Source organism: Numida meleagris, chromosome 5, assembly GCF_002078875.1.
Source record: "Numida meleagris isolate 19003 breed g44 Domestic line chromosome 5, NumMel1.0, whole genome shotgun sequence".
NCBI lineage: Eukaryota > Metazoa > Chordata > Aves > Galliformes > Numididae > Numida > Numida meleagris.
This window is the reverse complement of record NC_034413.1, coordinates 34,201,815-34,218,961: the sequence shown is the minus strand read 5'-3', so window position 1 is coordinate 34,218,961 and position 17,147 is coordinate 34,201,815. Positions and strand designations below refer to the sequence as shown.

At 53.6% G+C, this 17,147-nt stretch overlaps 1 protein-coding gene and 2 non-coding genes across 3 annotated transcripts; 1 reads left to right on the top strand and 2 right to left on the bottom strand.

Annotated features, from left to right (window-relative positions):
* FTCD (formimidoyltransferase cyclodeaminase) lies at positions 852–11,221 on the bottom strand. Its single transcript, XM_021398507.1, has 17 exons — positions 11,078–11,221; positions 10,062–10,245; positions 9,631–9,759; positions 9,377–9,465; positions 9,002–9,181; positions 8,783–8,920; positions 8,140–8,271; positions 7,403–7,464; positions 6,806–6,935; positions 6,504–6,665; positions 5,738–5,781; positions 5,471–5,609; positions 4,958–5,053; positions 3,473–4,732; positions 3,026–3,061; positions 2,430–2,782; positions 852–1,343 (listed from the first exon to the last, which is right to left on the bottom strand). Exons 1-14 carry the CDS (start codon positions 11,129–11,131, stop codon positions 4,646–4,648), a joined length of 1,626 nt encoding a protein of 541 aa, XP_021254182.1. The 5' UTR covers positions 11,132–11,221; the 3' UTR covers positions 852–1,343; positions 2,430–2,782; positions 3,026–3,061; positions 3,473–4,645.
* TRNAA-UGC lies at positions 12,864–12,935 on the top strand. Its single transcript has one exon. It is a non-coding gene; the product is annotated as a tRNA-Ala (tRNA).
* TRNAS-CGA lies at positions 14,428–14,509 on the bottom strand. The gene has a single exon. It is a non-coding gene; the product is annotated as a tRNA-Ser (tRNA).

The window sequence follows — 17,147 nt, the reverse complement described above, 5'->3', positions numbered from 1 at the left end:
TCACATGCTTCGTGTTCCCTTGGCCCAGGGCTGTAGGTAAGGACTGTTAAGGAAGGTAAAGAACAATGACCATGGCCACCTCCTCCAGCTTCTCTGCCCCAGGACTGCTCCTGCCTAGCTGCTGGGGCCCACACCAGACTTTGGACCCTGGGATCTCTGTCCAGGCTGGGGAAGTGACTGCTGCCCTTTACAGATTCTATAAGTAGGAAAGTTGAGCACGTATCCCAGAGACACAGAGCCGTGCAGACAGGACACTGGCATAACCAGTAACACAGGCTGCGCCTGCCAAGGGCTGCCTTGGGGAGGAAACCTAAAACACAGACACAGGCAGATGAGACTCCTCACTCCTCTCCTGATGATAGGGCTGATTTGGAACACACAGCACTCCTGCTGCAGGCCTACACCCCCAGTTTGGCTCCAGGGGCTGGCACCACAGGCTGGGGTGCTCATTGTCCGGCCTGGCTCCAGTAGCTGTACGGTCCCAGTTTGGGCCACCCAGGGTGGTGGAGGTGGCATGGGGATGAAGAGACATCCAGGGTATGGATTGTGCAAGGGAACAGAAGAGCCATCAGGACAGGGGTGAAGGAAAGGCTGTGAGTCAGGGCCAGAGGAGGTACAGCAGTGGGGTGCTGTGGCCTTGTCTGCTGCAGCATCACTGCTGTGCTTTCCCTCCACTAGAAAGGAGAGCTGCAGGGGAACTGCTTTAAGGACAAAATATGACTGCATCCAGTCCTAGGCCACAGTGAGACAGGAGCTGTCCTGGGAGGGATGTGCAGTCAAAGTAGCAAAACCCAACTGTCCCAGCACGTGCACACACACACACACCCTAGCAAGGAGGATGGCAACTCATGTAGCTCAGCAAGAGGGAAATTACTTTATTCTCTGACCAGCCCTTCTGAAACAGCTGGAGAATGTCATGCAACATTTAAGGAGTTCTGCATGAGATGGGATCCACTGTAGCAGCCAGCATCACTGCGGAGGGATGAGCAACCACAGACTGCAAACCAGCACACAAAACTCCTTGTGTTGTTAATCACAGTCACAGGGATGGCTCTCAGTGAGGAGGTGGGATGTGAGCCCTCTCACTAAAGACAGAAGCCAGAGCTGTCACTCATTTATTTACAATAATTCCAGGTCAAATAATCTACAAGGAGCAAGAAAATGACTAACAGGCAATATGCAGGCTGCAGAGAAGGGAGAATGGGGCAGAACAATGAGTAGGTGGCTCTGGTGGGGCATTTGTCTTCATATATTGTCTCCTTGGGGTTTCACCACCACATGGATAGAAGATGTTCTCTTCAGTCAGAATCAGAGCTGCTCGAGCTGCTTGAGCTGCCTGAGTGCTGAAGGAGAAGGTTAAAACAGTTCAGGGTAGCACATACACAACACTCTTCCACACCACTTCTAATAAGAGTTAGCAGCTGAAGGCATGAGACTGGGGGTCTTGTCCAGTGCCATTTGGGCTCCTACAAATCCCCCCTCCCTCCTCAGAGTGGCATGCCCACCACCTCCAGCTGCTGCCTGGAAGGAGCTGGGTGCCCACTCCCAGTGCCCAGCTTGGTTCAGGTTGAGCTGGCAGCAGCTGCAATGCACATCCGTGGTGGCTGTAGTCTCATCTCACTCCAGCTGAGTGTCTTTGCATGCCACCAAAAGGTGTGCCCTCAGGTGTGCACACTGGCTGAACTCCAAGCTGGTAATTACCAGTGTCGATGCTGGGGCCCAGGGCAACAAACCTGTGCTGGGCTATCTTGCCATTAAGATGAAATGTATTATTAACAACGTGATCATGTTTATTGTAGTGCTGTCACCTGCTATATTTTAGAGCTAGAAATCATTATTTTTCTGTCATGATACTTGGTAAGTATAATTATGCAAATGCTGTTGGAAGGCTGGCTTTTAATCACTATTTCTCAAGACTGTTCAGCCTAATTAAATTCTGGAAAGATTCTGGTCTCTGCCAGCAAGGGCAAATGTCGAGGTAGATCACCTTCCAAGCAATTAAACACAGAAAGAAGCCAAGGGTTTGCTTTGTTTGGGAAATGCTCATGCCTCAGATAGTGGAATTGGGGTTTTGTTCTACAGCCCTTCACTCAGTCCTATCCAGACTCATCCCTAGGAGAACACTTTCTGCAGTACATCTGCCCAGCACAGACATGGAGCTACTTGCTGTCCAAATAATTTGGTTTAACACACTGCATGGTGCACTCTGAGTGGTGCCAATCTGCTGTTTTGAATAGCTTCAAGGAATTTCATGTATCAGGTTTCAAAAGGCTCATCTGAAATGACACATGCTTGCTTATTTATAAAGCAAAAGAGAGTCTCCAAAGCCAAAAAATAAAAGCCATTAACCACCCACTCTAGCTGGTCTAGGGCAGAGGGGGAGCGCACATGACCACAACAGAGAGCTGAGGGATCTGCTGCAACCATACCTTGCCTCCATGGTGCTTGTGGGAACAATTGGAGTGCTTCTTCTTGTGCTTCTTCTTGTGCTTCTGATGGCAGTCATGGGGGCCTGGTGGGCACCCTGGTGGGCACCCTGGTGGGCACCCAGGTGGGCACCCTGGTGGTCCATGTGGGGGATGCCCATGGTGATGGTGGCCCGGTGGGTGGTGCCCATGAGGGTGGTGGCCCGGTGGGTGATGGCCAGGCAGAAGGGGGCCTGGGGGACAGGTCCCAGGGGTGCTGGGTGGCACTGCTGGGTAGCAAGGGGTGCTGGGCCCAGGGAACGGGTAATTCGGAGGGGCAGTTGGGCAGACTTGCATCTGTGGTGGTGGTGGTGTGCCTAGGAGAAAGAGGGGGATTACAGTCAGCAGAGCCAGGCATTCCCTGGAAAGGCAATGCAGGGACTTGGTGTACCCATGCACTCAAAGCACCCCACCTGGTTTATGTCCACCTCATAGGTGATGCCCCCCTCCCCTCTGGCACACAGGTAATCCCTCAGGGTGCCTGGTGGCTGTACTGAGCCTCTTTCCAAGTCCTCATGACTGTGTGGCACTGACAGACCGTCAGCCGTGTGGCTGCTCACCTTGGCTAGCGTTCCACATTCTCTACTGACTCCAAGCTGCAAAGGAAGGACAGGCAACGTCAGTGCTTCTCCACAGCACACGGGCCATCATTTGGGCCCTGCCTTTGCTCAGGCAGCCACTGGCCACAAGCCCAGTTGCAGTCCACATTCGCCAGGCACAGAAACAACACTTGCCCCACTGCAGGTTCCCACAGCCACCCCATCCTTTCTGGGGACACTGAGTGCCAAGCACTCACTGCCCACTCCCCAGCACTTGTTTTCCATCATTAATGGAAATAATGCACCAAATCTGATGCAACATGAGCCAAGCTAGCACATGCAACTTTTGTCCTTGCAGAGCAAGAGGGTCACTGGGGAAACTGCATCCTGTCCCTGCACCAGCCCTGGTACCCCCCAGTGCCCCTGGCTCCACAAGGCACGGCCATGTCAGGGATCACCTCTGCTCACCTGCCCTACAGAACAGTTCCTTCTGAGAGCACCACAGTCCTGATCGCTGTCCGTGGCGTGGCTCTCCTGAGGCAGTGGTACCAGCCCTTGGGCACCCCTTAAATACAGGGCCCTGCCTGGGCGAGGAAGGTGCAGTGGGCAGGGGTGACACTGTGAAGCAGTGAAACTGGAGGCACCACTCCTGGTGCTGTAGCAGTCACCATGGGCACGGGGTAAACGTCAGCACTCCTCTCCCACCCAGCACAAAGGTCCTGCAGGGCTGATCAATCACGTGGTGTCAGGTGATGGGGTGAGTCAGGCGTCCCTACCGTGAACCCTGGTGCGCTGCTCCCACTGTGGGTGCTGTGTGTGGGGACAGGCATGGGGGTCACATCCCCCCAGGCCTGCTGCAGGACAGTGGGCTCAGGGCCCTGCTGACAGCCCCCTGTATCACTGCTGGGGATGGTGCTCCCCCATCCCCCAGCAACCACCCCCTGAGCAGGTCAAGTTCAGTCTGATCCACAGAGGAGGTGATATCTGCCTTCAGACCCTGCAACAGCCTCAACCACAGAGCTGACAGGGACTAGGCCTCCCCATGCTTGGATCTTCCTCACTGCGGGGTCTATAAAGAGCTCCATAGTCACCTCCCAGTTAATACCCACCTTTTTCCTGCTGACTGCCTGGTGCTGCCCTGTGCTTGGCAGCATGCCTTCCCTTAGCAGTGAGTGATTCAGTGGGCCCATTTTCACGCACCACCATAAGGACACTGCACAGAAACGGACGTGGCCCCAGTGCCCAGCCCTGCCCCAGTCTCACAGAGTGTCTCAGGGTGTTTTCTGGTCACAGAGACAAGTTGGATGGTGGGGGCTAGAGGTGCACAACCATCTCCACCCAGGCAGCATGATGGGGTCCCAGCCATCGCCTCCAACAGGATCCCCATGGCACCGCCAGCCCAGCCTGCTCCCTCTGCCCCGTGGATGGGAGGACAGGGATGTAAAGGCCAAGCCCCAGGCAGCAAAAACCATCCTTGGCCAAGGAAGGGCTAGAACAGGCAGGGAACATAACCCTGGGACCTGCCTAAGCAAAGCAGCTGCCCCAAGGTCGGTGCTAAAGGAGCCCAGGCAGGAATAAGCATGTTTCCCAGCTGTATTTGTTCATCCCCTGTGTATATCCTGGACCAGCTCTGAGATCCTCTCAAGCTTCTCGTTTCTCCAGCAGCGCCAACACAAGTGCTGAGCCTTGCTTTGCCTCCTCCAGCAGCCTGGTGACCATCTGCGATGTCTGCATGGGCAGGGAGAAGGTGCATCATTTCTAGTCTGAAGAACAGACAATGTGTCATCCGTCCAGCCCAGGAATCTCTTCCAGTCTTTGCAGTGTCTCCATCTCTACCCTGGCACAAGGGTACCCTTGGGCCCACAGCCCCCATACCACCTCTGAAAGGAGTCTCAGGGATCCCGGCCTCATCCCCACCACCATGGATGGGAGACACATGCAGCTCCTGCTTACCTCAGTCTTGAATTTCTCATCTGTTATGTCTTTGAGATTGATCATGACATTAAAATAGGCTCCAAACACAGCAGCTTCCAGCATTTTGGCTCCCACCTGTGAAAAGAGGCTTCTGGAAAGCTCTCTTACTGAAACAGAGTAGCACCTCACAGTCTGGCAGCAGGGCAGACCCTCAGGCTGCTGTTTGTCTGCCATGGAAAGCAATGTCTTCTTGCCTGGCATTTTCAAGAAATGGCTTTCATGGTGGGAAGCATTTCGTGACCTTCCCACCTTGACAGATGGGAAAACTCAGGCAAGGGATAATGCAGGACAGCCTTCCTGAAAGGCTTGCGAGCTGCCAAAATGTTAGTAAGTGGAAAGCAGTGGCCAGTTTTGGCAAGAAAAGCTGGATAGATGTCAAGCAGGAATGGAGAACGTTGTGTGGAGAAGCGATGAGCTAGGCAGCCTTAAAGCCCCAGCCAAAACAGTGTGTGAGTCTGCTGGACATGGAAGCTTCTGAGCATGGGGCTGTACCTGAAGGTCAGATTTGCAGGCCAGGTTGCCATGGTGCGCCAGCATCTTCAGTGAGGACCAGAGGTTGTTTACCTTCACTGCCAGGGTGCAGGGCACTTCCACTGCTGTTTTCAGCCCCTGCTGCATGGCAATCGCTCGCCTGGGATAGGGGACAGCCCCTGGTGAATGCTGGGACAAGCCTGGGTGGCTTGGCTCATGCGCAGTCTTGTGTGTAAGCTCATGTGCAAGCTCCCACTATCATTGCAAGCCCTCGCCAGTCTGACTCACCTTTCCCTCTCCTCAGGGGTGCTTTTTGGCAGCTTCATAGCTTCCTGCAGTCAAGGAAAAGCAAGTTTGGTGGGCCAGGGGAGTTCTGAGACTCTGTGTGCCTCACGTGACCACAGCAGAACCACTAGCTACCACACTCTGCTGAATCCCTTCATAGAACTATAGACTTATAGAATCATAGAATCGATTGAGTTGGAAGGGACCTTTAAAGATCATCTAGTCCAAATCCCCTGCAATGAACACCCATAGCTCAGTCAGGTGCTCAGATGCACATCCAGCCTGACCTTGAATGTCTCCAAGGATGGGACATCCACCACCTCTCTGGGCAAACTGTGCCAGTGCCTCACCACCCACATTGTAAAGAACTTTTTCTTACCCCCAATCAAAATCTCCCCTCTTTAAATTTGAAACAATTTCCCCTTGTCCTGTTACAACAGACCCTGCTAGAGAGTCTGCCCCCTTCTTTCTCATAGCCCCCCTTCAGATACTGACAGGCCACTATCAGGTCACCTTGGAGTCTTCTCCAGGCTAAAGAGCCCCCAGCTCTCTCAGCCTGTCCTTGTAGGAGAAGTGTTCCATCCCGTGGAGTGTTTTTGTGGCCATGTCTTGTGGACACATTCTAACAGTGCCTTAGTCACTTCACCCCAAGTAATGTCCCTTCCCCCAGTCCTGGGGGCATGAGCCCTGCTACTAAAGGCATCAGGATGCAGTACTGCCTCCTGGAATGCCTTGCCTACAAGCAGGGCTGTGGCTGGTGAGACCTCACCATATAGTTGCTGAAGGCACTGGAGTCAGCATCCACCATCGCAACCAGCTCATCCATGGCCTGGTGAAGGGGAGGGATCAGGTTCCTCATGATCGGGTCCAGCTGCTCGAACTGCCGCTTCCCGTAGCTCATCAAGCCCACCATGCAGCCCAGGGCTGCTCCCTGTGAGAGCACTGGGGTAAGTCCTCCACTGGGACCCTGCACCTGCCACTACCACTGCTCCAGGTTCCCTCACCAGAGAGCCCCCAGGTGCCTGGAGAAACACCCAAGCAAGCAGGGACCCCTTGGCATAGGGCACATACCAGAGAGGCTGCAGTTGCAGCCACCGATCCTCCTCCTGGCACTGCCGACCTCCCGCCGACTGCTCGCACAAAGGCACCCAGTGGCTTTGTGACCAGCCCCTTGTCCTCCTCTCCTGCCTGCACCAGGTACCTGCGGTACACCATGAGTCAGACCACCTCATGCTGGTGGCTGCCGCCACCCTGTCCCTTTTCATTCCACACTGCCCTTTCCACTGGGTTTTCATCCACCTCCTAGTCAGTTGGGAAGGGGGCTAGCACTGTGCTGAGCAACCCCCAAAAATAGGAGGGTGTGAAAGGGAAGGAGACATGGAGCCTCATGGGATCAGATGTACACTTGGGGACATCATGCTGATGATGTCGGGGATTGCTCTGCGTGAGAGGGGTGTCTCTCTGCAAACAGCATTTTATGGAACGGGAACATGCCCAGGTGCTAGCTGGGGCTCTGCAGCCAACACCCAAGGGTAAAGGGGCAAGGTCTTGATAGTGCATGTCCTTATTTGCATGTGGACTTCACTTTCCCGAAACAATCTTAGTGCAAGAGGCAGGCAGCAAGATCCCCCAGCCTGGCCAGAGACAGGAATGATGAGGAGCTCCTACTCAATGATGCGTTCCCGGGGATTGAATGCAGACAGGGAGTCCAGACCGAGCCGGCTGACAACCTGCAAGGAGCAGCACCAACACGTCAGCCCCAACCTTGCACCAAGCACCCAGCCAACACATCCCACTATGTCCTTGTGCCTGACTTTTAATTAACCATGGGAGAGAGCCACTACCCAAGGCAAGGCAGACTGGTTTCACTAGTGCCTCCCATCCCAAAGGTGGGAGTGGTGTGTGGCCACCCATGGGTGACTGGAAACCACACAGATAAATAATTAGCTTGGTCTTATCTAGCACATTCGTCATAGGGTGGCAAAGTCCCTCCCCACTCCCTTCCCCCTAGAACAGAAAAGCAGAGCCTGCCTCTTTCTCTCCAGCTTACGCTGGTGCTGGGACGGTGTCCTGTTAATACTAAGCACTGTCCTTGAGCTGTGGGGAGGTGTTCTTCTCCTTGCGGCCTTCACACAGGCAGGCTGGGCAGCTGCTGCCAATGCTCTGTCCTATTGGGATGGGCTTTCTGCTCCCCTGAACGTCTCAGTATCCTCAGGGCTCTAAACCGGTTTGTCCTAGATGCTGTTCCCTCACTGCTTTCCAGGCACCATTTCCCTGAGCCAAGAGGTATCCAACATGTTTGGGGGCTGCCTGGGTTGAAGGTTCCTGCTCAGTGGCATTTTGAGAGGATGAAGGTCTTACTTGTAATCCCACCCTTGTCTCAATATCAGGAGGACTCACATTACCAGTTTGATCTTGTGTTCCTCTTCCAGTATGAAGAGTTTTTCCTTTTTGATGTAAAACTCAGCTGCATCTAGCATGGCCTTCTTGGGAACAAGCCCCACCAGCTGGGATCCCACCACAGGGAGCTTCAGTGTCTGTGAAGAACATCATAAACACGAGTGCCCCCAGAGCTGCATTTTCTGCCTCCGCTGCCACCTCAGCCAGGTGGTCCCCACCATGATTCATGGAAAGGCCTTCAAATTTGCACCCACCTTGTGGAGATAAGCCAAGAGCTGAGGTTAATAAATAGTTTCTTAGCTTTTGGGGCTTACATATGGTTTTCAGCTCTTTGCCCAACTTGACTGAGCATAAGAGGAAAAAATTATTCTCAGAAAGAGTGGTAATGCATAGGAACAGGCTGCCTAGGGAAGTGGTGGAGTCACCGTCCCTCAAGGCTTTCAAGAAAAGGCACTAAGGGACGTGGTTAGTGGGCATAGTGGGGATGGGTTGGCTGTTGGACTAGATGATCTTAGAGTTCTTTTCCAACCTTAATGGTTCTATGATTGTAAGAGAAAGCAGAGCCCAACTATGGTTTTGGGCCAAAAATCCGGAGGGAGACAAGCTCTGCAAAGCTCCCCATTGAAATGAGCATTGTGCACTACCCACCTCTGCATTATAGCAAACCTCCTCATAGACGGCATGGAGTGGTGTGGTCTCAAAGTCCAGTAGGTTTGTTGAAACCTGGGCTATGTTCTCCTCCTCCAAATACCAACCAATGCCTTGCACCTTCTTCAAGCTCCCAGGCTAGGGGGGACCACTGTGGTCAAAGCACAGTGACGGCAACCCAGGGAAGGACAAGTGGGGTAGGGGGCAGCATAAGGGTACCTGGTCTGCGCCACGACCCTGCTCACGGATGTTAAGGGCGATGCGGTGTGCCAGCTCCTTGGTGCATAGCAGATTGATATTGTATGCAATCAAGAAGGTCCGGGCCCCCGTCACTGTGGCTCCCCACCGGGGAACAAAGGTTGGGAGCCCAAAATCAGGAGCCCACTCGGGCTTTTCGAGCTGGAGAGGAAGAAGAGTGCATGAGTGGGTGCTGGTAGGCAGCACAAACCGATCTCCCAGAAGTGGCCTCTCCTTCTCCAACTAGCATCTGCTATTAATACCATTACACTCAGCAGCACCCAAAACATTCAGTCATCTCCTCCATCTGGTCAAAACACTTGTGCCAAAGAGATGAAAACACAAAGCCAAGCTCACCTTCTTGGGGAGTGCCTCGTACTCCCCGGCACGGATGGCAGGCAGGGTTCTCCTGCTCTCCTCCCTGGCTGCCTCTCCATACAGGTACACTGCAAGTTAGAGAGGGGATGAGCATGCTGTCTAACAGTCTGGTTTCATGTATTTGCCCCATTCTGCCCTTGATGAAGCTTTTGTAAAAGAAGTGCTGTATATGTTTATGGTTGGGAGTATACAGGAGTACAGCATCTGACACTGTCTGCCTACTCTTCACTCACCAGGCACCCCCAGCTCCTCCGACAAGCGTTGCCCGAAGATGTGGGCACAAACAACACACTCTCCCATGCTGATGTTCATCACTGGCACAAAGGGGCAGACATCCAGGGCCCCCATGCGAGGATGTTCTCCTGGGAACAGGGCAGTGATCAGGAGCTGGGAAGAGCAAGGAGACAAGAAGGGACAAGGACCCTTTCCCTGCTTTTTCTGCAGACTGAGCATTGCCACTGCAAGGAAAGAGGAGTTTACAGCAGTAATGCCTACTGTAGCCCAGGGACAGGATGGGTGCAGCCTCTCTGCAATGGGAAGATGAGCAACTGTTCTGAACCTTTTCATCAGCATCCATCCTGCAGTGCTGGAAACAAGCTGTGACTGCCTGCTGGCAGCACTTTGGTCCCTACTTCTAGATCCAGCTTGCCCTGGGAATGCTTACCCTTGTGCCGACTCATGTCAATGAGCTCCCAAGCCACACGGGCTGCACTCAGTGCCCCTTCAACAACAGCTTCGGGGGTTCCCACAAAGGTGTAGACAGTGCGGTTGGTGGAGGCACCAGCATCCACATCCAGCAGTGTGCAGCCTGGTGTCCGGGAGATGGCCTGTCCCAGTGCCTCGATCACCTGCCAAGCACCCAAAGTAGGCAAGTTAGCTGGGCTGGAGAGATGCCTACTACACTCCAGCAGCTTTGCAAGATGGGTAATGCCTTTGCTCAGGTGCCTTCACCCTGCTCCAAGCAGTGCAGGGGATGCACCCATCCTCAGGCTCATCAGGAAGAAAGTGAAGATGCAGGACCTACAGCCATGAGCATCCAACTGCCTGTCAGGGGAGCTGGGACTCTGAGATGTCCCCCAGCCTCCAGGTAGCCTCAAGCCCTTGTAGAGCTGCCCAGCTGCTGCTGCATGCCAAAGGTCACCATCACAAATTGCTATTCCTGAGGACTCTGTCCCCTGCAAGCTTTGAAACAGATTTGGCTCCACAAAGCCCATTCGCAAGGTGAAGCAGCAGTTTTGCAGCAGTTTTGAGTTTGCTGACATGCACGCGTGGGTCAAAGTGCAGCCTAAGGCAGGTGACCACCACAGGCAATGTTAAGTTGGGTGGCATGTTTGGAAAAACAACTGAAAGTGAGGTTTCTCCGTGAGGCTGTACCGGACTGCCCAGACCCTGTGGTAACCTGCAGGCAGCAGGGAGGAGGTTGCCACGGTCCCACTTTTTACTGAGTTGCAACACAGGAGCAGACACTGTGTTTGGGCAGTTTCAGTATTAGTGCGCAGCTTTACCCCAGGGAAGACAATGAAAGTTCTCACTGAGTTGAATTCAGTCTACTTGAATTCAGAAGGGCTCAAAGTGCTGGAAAACTACAAGCTAGGTCACAAGCAGTGGTCCAATACCCACTGCAAGACAGAGGGCAGCCCAGCTGCCAGCCCGCCACCGCAGCCCATCACCACCCCTCACCTCCTTGTTGCAACCCTCTGAGAAGTTGGGGACGCACTCTACCAGCTTGGCCATGGTCCTGGTGTCTGCACGAACCCTATAGCCCTGGGCTTGGCTCCTCACGGGTCTTTCTGGTTCTTGCCGTCCTGCTGGGAGTAGCAATGTTCCCAGCACTCTGCCCAGCACCAGGGTTTCTTATTAACTACATTGATCTGCAGCCAGGAGACAGAAAGGGTATTGGATCAACAGAATAGTGATTGTTTGGACTGAAGTGCCCCTGTGGGGTTTGAGCAGCACATCCAGAGAAATCTCCAGCAGTAAATACCCATTAGAACCCATAAATCACTAAGACAAGCTGACACCACATGAAGAAAAACAAAAATCCTCTGCTGAGCCCAGCCCCAGTAACCTGCTGCTGGCTGAGTACAGCCGTATCAGCAACAGGGACACAGTACTTGCGTCCCTGCAGCAGTGAAGGACCACAGAAGATGAGGACACAGAAAAGAAGAGTCCAGCTGCCCAAAGGAACAAACTGGACCAACACAACCATGAGAAGCCAGTGCTGGTGGGAAGTTCTGATGCTCCAAGGACACCAGTGTGACTCTCTCCCTCCCCAAGTCCTAGGCCAATCCTAAAATCTGTCACTATGAGCAGGATTTGAACCTGCACAGGGAAACTCTATTGGATTTTGAATCCACTGCCTTCCTTCACCCCTTGTCCGTCACAGCTCCAGCCTAGACAATCTGGGGGTTCCACTCTCCGGCACATCCTCCCCGTGAGACAGCCTCAGGTACCTCCAGCCACACCCTTGTCTCCCATTGCCCAGGTAGGCAGAGTCAGCAGCGGCAGGAGAGAAGAGCTGAGGAAGAGCTCCGTAAAAGATACTCCTTGAACACCATCCTGATGCAGGAGAGTTGGCTCAGTAGCACAGTGCCTGCTGTGCGTGCAGGGGGCACTGGGTTCCAGCCCCAGCATCTCCTCCCTTCTGTTGTCTCACGGCCTGAGCTGGGGGAAATGGCTGCAGCCAGTGAAGAAACCCCCTCCTCTCCTCCTCCTCTTTCTCCCCCTCCTCCTCCTCCAGAAGAACCTCTCTCCCCTTTGAGCTGGGTTTCTCCCCCATGCTGGATTCCCAGCAGATGGCTGCACTGCAGTGCGGTCCCTCCCCACGTGCTACTGCTGTCCCAGGCAGAGCTGCCCAGTGGGCCATGGTGCCAGCATGTCCTGTGCTGCTGTTCCCATCTTCAGCATGAGGAGGGGCCCAGGCCTGGTGCTGACTGTGCTGTGTGGTGTTGGTATGAGTTAGGGAGGTGGCATCCCTGCACACAGGGTCTGTTCTCAGCTGTGAGGATGGTGTGGGGCTGGTCAGGGCAGCAGTGTGGAAAAGAGTCGGGCTCATTCAGGAGTTGAAGCTGGGACCTCTCACACCCAAAGCAAGAATCACACCCGTAGACCAACAAGCCGGGGTGCGCTGGCTCTCCCAGCAGCACACTGCACCAGCAGCCCTTGCCCTGGGCACTGCACTGCACTGGGTGGGCCCACTGCAAGGTAGTTGCAGTGCAGGTAAAGAAGGGAATTGATCCCCAAGAGCTATCTCTGCAAACCAGCCACAAACAGGTAGAGAGTTTAGAGGGAGAAGCTGGGAATCTAGACAAAAAAAGGAAACCCTGTGTCTGTGTTTTAGCCCATCAGCGCATGGGACACAACGGGGGGAGCTGTTGGCAGGAAAGCATCAACTGAAGAGGAGGACTGAGGAAAATTTTCCTAAAAACGGACCCTCCACCAGCACCACCCTCATCATTACCATCCAGGGGATGTAGCTCAGCGGTAGAGCGCCTGCTTTGCATGCAGGAGGCCCTGGGTTCAACCCCCAGCATCTCCACACTTTTGCTGCCTGTGATGAAAACCCCTCCCTCATCTTTCGTGGGTCATCCCCAGAGGCCCTCTCCCCTTGGAGCTGTGTTTCTCCCCCGTGCTCCCAGCAGATCAGCCGGTGCTTTCCCGTCACACCTGTTTTTATGAAGAAGAGAATGGACGACTCAGGGAACTACTGGCCTGTCAGCCTCACCTCTGTGATGCAGAAGATCATGGAACCTCCAAGTGCCAAGGAATGTGGAAGACAGGGAAGTTACAGGACGTCCCAACCAGCATGACTTCACCAAGGGCAAGTTTGCCTTCCATGGTGGTGTAACTGTGTCAATGGACATCAGAAGAGTCACTGATGTAAGGTCTTCGACACAGTCCCCCTCAATATCCTACTCTCCAAACTGGAAAAATATGAATTTGACATCTGGATTGTTTGGTGGATGAGGAACTGATTTCAAGTTCATACCCAGAGAGTGCTGATCAATGGTTCGATATCTGGATGGAGACTGGTGATGAGTGGTGTCCCTCTGGAGTCAGTGCTGGGACTAATACTCTTTAATATCTTCATCAATGACATCGACTGAGGTATGCGAATGACACCAAGCTGTGCATCATGCACGAGGGACAGGATGCCATCTTGAGGGGCCTAGACAGGCTGAGCATTGGGTCCCAGAGAACATCATGAGATTCAACAAAGCCAAGTGCAAGGTGAGGTTGTACAGGGTTGTGAGCAACCTGCTCGAGCTCTAAAATTCCCATTTCATTGCAGGGTAATTGGACTAGATGACCTTTAAAGGTCCTTTCCAACTGAATTGATTCTATGATTCTGGTGTTCCCAGCTAGGAGGGACTTTGACCCAGCCCTGGCTTTGCTTGAAATTTTGCTGATCTAGCACAGGACAGCACAGTATTGCTGGCTGTGGTGGGAAGAAAAGCAGAAGGGGAGTTGTGCCCAAGATTTCAGAGTGGTGTGGATATGTAGGTCCGATCGGTGCCCTGTCCTCACAGGGGTTGTCCCAAGGCCTGAAGGACAATGGTGTCCAAAAGGGGAGGGCTCATCCAGCAGCTGAAGCCAGGACCTCTCACACCCTAAGTGAGAATCATACCCCTAGACAAACAAGCCAAGTTATATAGCTCTGGGGTCCCTCTTGCAAGTGCCATGCATTGGGATGTTGGGGGCAGTGCAGCATCTGTTGCTGAGCTCAGGCCGTGCTACCAGGCATCAGGCACAGAGTGGATCCAGGGTTTGTATGGGTGTTCCAGCCTGCCAACAATTTGGTGATTCTATGACTTTCAGAGAAGGAAGAGAAGCCCTGCAATATCCAGGTGGGAGCTGAAAATGGGCCCTGGGGTGCCCCATGGAGGAAGAAAGTGTCTGCTGGTGAGTCTGAGTAGCTGTCGTGGGCACAATGATGTGTGGGGAGATGCTTTTGAGGAGGGAACCCCCAGACGTGGGGGGTTGAGACCCTGGTGTGCACTCAGCTCCTCCAGGCCGGTGGTAAAATCCATCGCTGTGAGCAGGATTCGAACCTGCGCAGGGAAACCCTATTGGATTTCGAGTCCAACGCCTTCACCCCTCGGCCATCACAGCATCCCTACCCTATGCCCCAAGCACAACCATCCCTGTGGGGCAGCCCTGACACCCCACAGACCATTCTGCATGGAGGGAAGGTCTGTGCAGAGCCCACACAGCCCTGGGCCCTCTCTGTGCCTGGCATCTGCCAGCAGTACCTGTGCCCAGCAGTGTCTGTGTCAGTGCTGCCCCCAAATCCCAACAGCCAGCACAGGGAGGGTTGGGGGGGGGGGCAGGACTCAGGCAGCTTGACACCCCATCTCATTGCCCTGGGCTATGATTCTCACTTTGTCTGCCAGAGCTCCCAGTTCCCACTGCCCAATCAGCCCCAGAGTTCAGGCAGGACTACTCTGCACTACACTGAGTGGAGCCCCTGCAGGGATGGGGCAGTGACTGGGCCCAGCACCCTGACCCCCTGCTGCCTTTCAGAACCACTGAGCTGCTGGGGTCCAAAGGTAGCACCTAACATCTCCATAAGCACCCCACTGTGTGTGTACTCAGCAGGGTTTCACCAAGATGAAGTCATGTTCAGTGAACGTCATAAGCTTCTGTGAAGAAATGATCAAAGACCTTGGTACTGGGGAAGGTCACGGAACAGATTGTCTTGAATGCGATCACATGGCATGTGTGGAACAACCAGGGGATCAGGCCCAGCCAGCATGGGTTCACAAAGGGTAGGTCCTGCCTGACCAACTTCATCTCCCTCTATGACCAGCGACCCGCCTGGTGGATGAGGGAAAGGCTGTTGATGTAGTCTGCCTACACTTCAGCAAAGCCCTTGGCACTGTCTCCCACAGCATTCTCCTGGAGAAGCTGGCAGCCCATGGCTTGGACAGGTACACTCTTTGTTGGGTAAAGAACTGGCTGGAGGGTCGGGCCCAGAGAGTGGTGGTGAATGGAGATAAATCCAGCTGGTGACCTGTCACAAGTGGTGTTCCCCAGGGGACTTCAGTATTGGAGCTGTCCCTGTAGAGTATCTTTATTGATGACCTGGATGAGGAGATTGAGTGCACCCTCAGTAAGATTGCAGATGTGACCAAGTAGGGAGGAAGTGTCAATCTGCCTAACGATAGGAAAGCTCTACAGAGGGATCTGGACAGGCTGCATCAATCGGCTGAGGCCAGTGGGATGAAGTTCAACAGGACCAAGAGGTGAGTACTACACTCTGGTCACAGCAACCCCAGGCAACATTACAGACTTGGGGCAGAGTGGCTGCAAAGTTGTGTGGAGGAAAAGGATCTGAAGGTGCTGCTTGATGCTTGGCTGAACATGAGCTAGCAGTGTGCCCAGGTGGCCAAGAAGGCCCACAGCATCCTGGCTTCTATCAGAAATAGTGCAGCCAGCAGGAGCAGGAGGTGATCGTCCCTCTGTACTCAGCTCTGGTGAGGCTGCACCTTGAGTTCAGTGTTGGGCCCCACACTGAAAGAAAGACAACAAGGCCCTCCCTTTAGATACTGAAAGGATGTGTTAAGGTCTCTCTGCAGCCTTCTCTTCTCCAGACTGAACAGCCACAGCTCTCTCAGCCTCTCTCACAGTCTGGTGCTCCATCTATTGGAGCATTTTTGTGACCCTCCTCTGGGCGCACACTAACAAGTCCACGTCTCTCCTGTACTGAGGACTCCACCTCTGGACACAGTAATCCAGGTGAGGCCTCACAGCACAGAGCAGAGAGGCAGATCCCTTCCCTTGCCCTGCTGGCTGCGCTGCTTTTGATGCAACCCGGATACGGTTGGCTTTCTGAGCTGTGAGGGCATGCTGCTGGCTCATGTCCTGCTGCCATCCATCAGTACCCCCAGGTCCTTTTCGGCAGGGCTGCGCTCAATCCTTTCATCCCCCAGTTTGTATTGGTAGTGGATGTTGTCTTGACCGAGGTGCAAGACCTTGCATTTAAATTTGTTGAACATCATGAGGTACACCTGGGCCCTCTGCTCAGCCTATCATCATCCCTTAGTATGACATCCCATCCCTCAAGCATGTTAACTGCACCACACAGCTAGGTGTCATCAGCAAACTTGCTGAGGGTGCACTCAACACCACTCTCCATGTCACTGATGAAGACAAAAAAGAGTATCTGTCCTGGCACTGACCTCAGAGGGACACCACTTATCACTGATCTCCATCCAGATTTTGAGCCACTGATCACCACGCTCTGGGTTTGATCCCGCAGACAGTCCTTTGTCCATCAAACAGTCCACTCCTCAAATCCTTATCTTTCTAATGTGGAGAGAAGGAAGTTATGGGATACTGTGTCAACAGCCTTACTGAAGTCCAGATAGATGGCATCAGTGGCTCTTCCCTTGTCCTTTGATGCAGTTACATTCAAGTTATATACATTCAGTTTTATTCAAGATTACTTTCTGTAATCTTCTTGAGCTGTCTGTCCCAGCGAAGAGGAAACCAGGTAAAAATGCTATGTAACCTATGTGGATGAACAATGAGCTCCTGGCAAAACTCAAACACAAAATGGAAGTGTGCTGAGGGTAGAAGCATGGACAGGGAAATTGTCTGGAAAACTGAGACAGTGACTGAACATACTGAACATCCAGGGAAAAAGAATCCTAGCTGGATTCCCAGCAGATGGCTGCACTGCAGTGCGGTCCCTCCCCACGTGCTACTGCTGTCCCAGGCAGAGCTGCCCAGTGGGCCATGGTGCCAG

Excerpts from the sequence above, each read along its gene's own strand:
- FTCD (XM_021398507.1), bottom strand. The coding sequence starts at position 11,131 with ATGGCCAAGCTGGTAGAGTGCGTCCCCAACTTCTCAGAGGGTTGCAAC. Across the intron at positions 9,466-9,630 it reads GGAGGAGCTGGGGGTGCCTG|TGTACCTGTATGGAGAGGCA; the intron begins GTGAGTGAAGAG and ends TCTAACTTGCAG. Across the intron at positions 6,936-7,402 it reads CCCCGGGAACGCATCATTGA|GTACCTGGTGCAGGCAGGAG; the intron begins GTAGGAGCTCCT and ends GGTGTACCGCAG.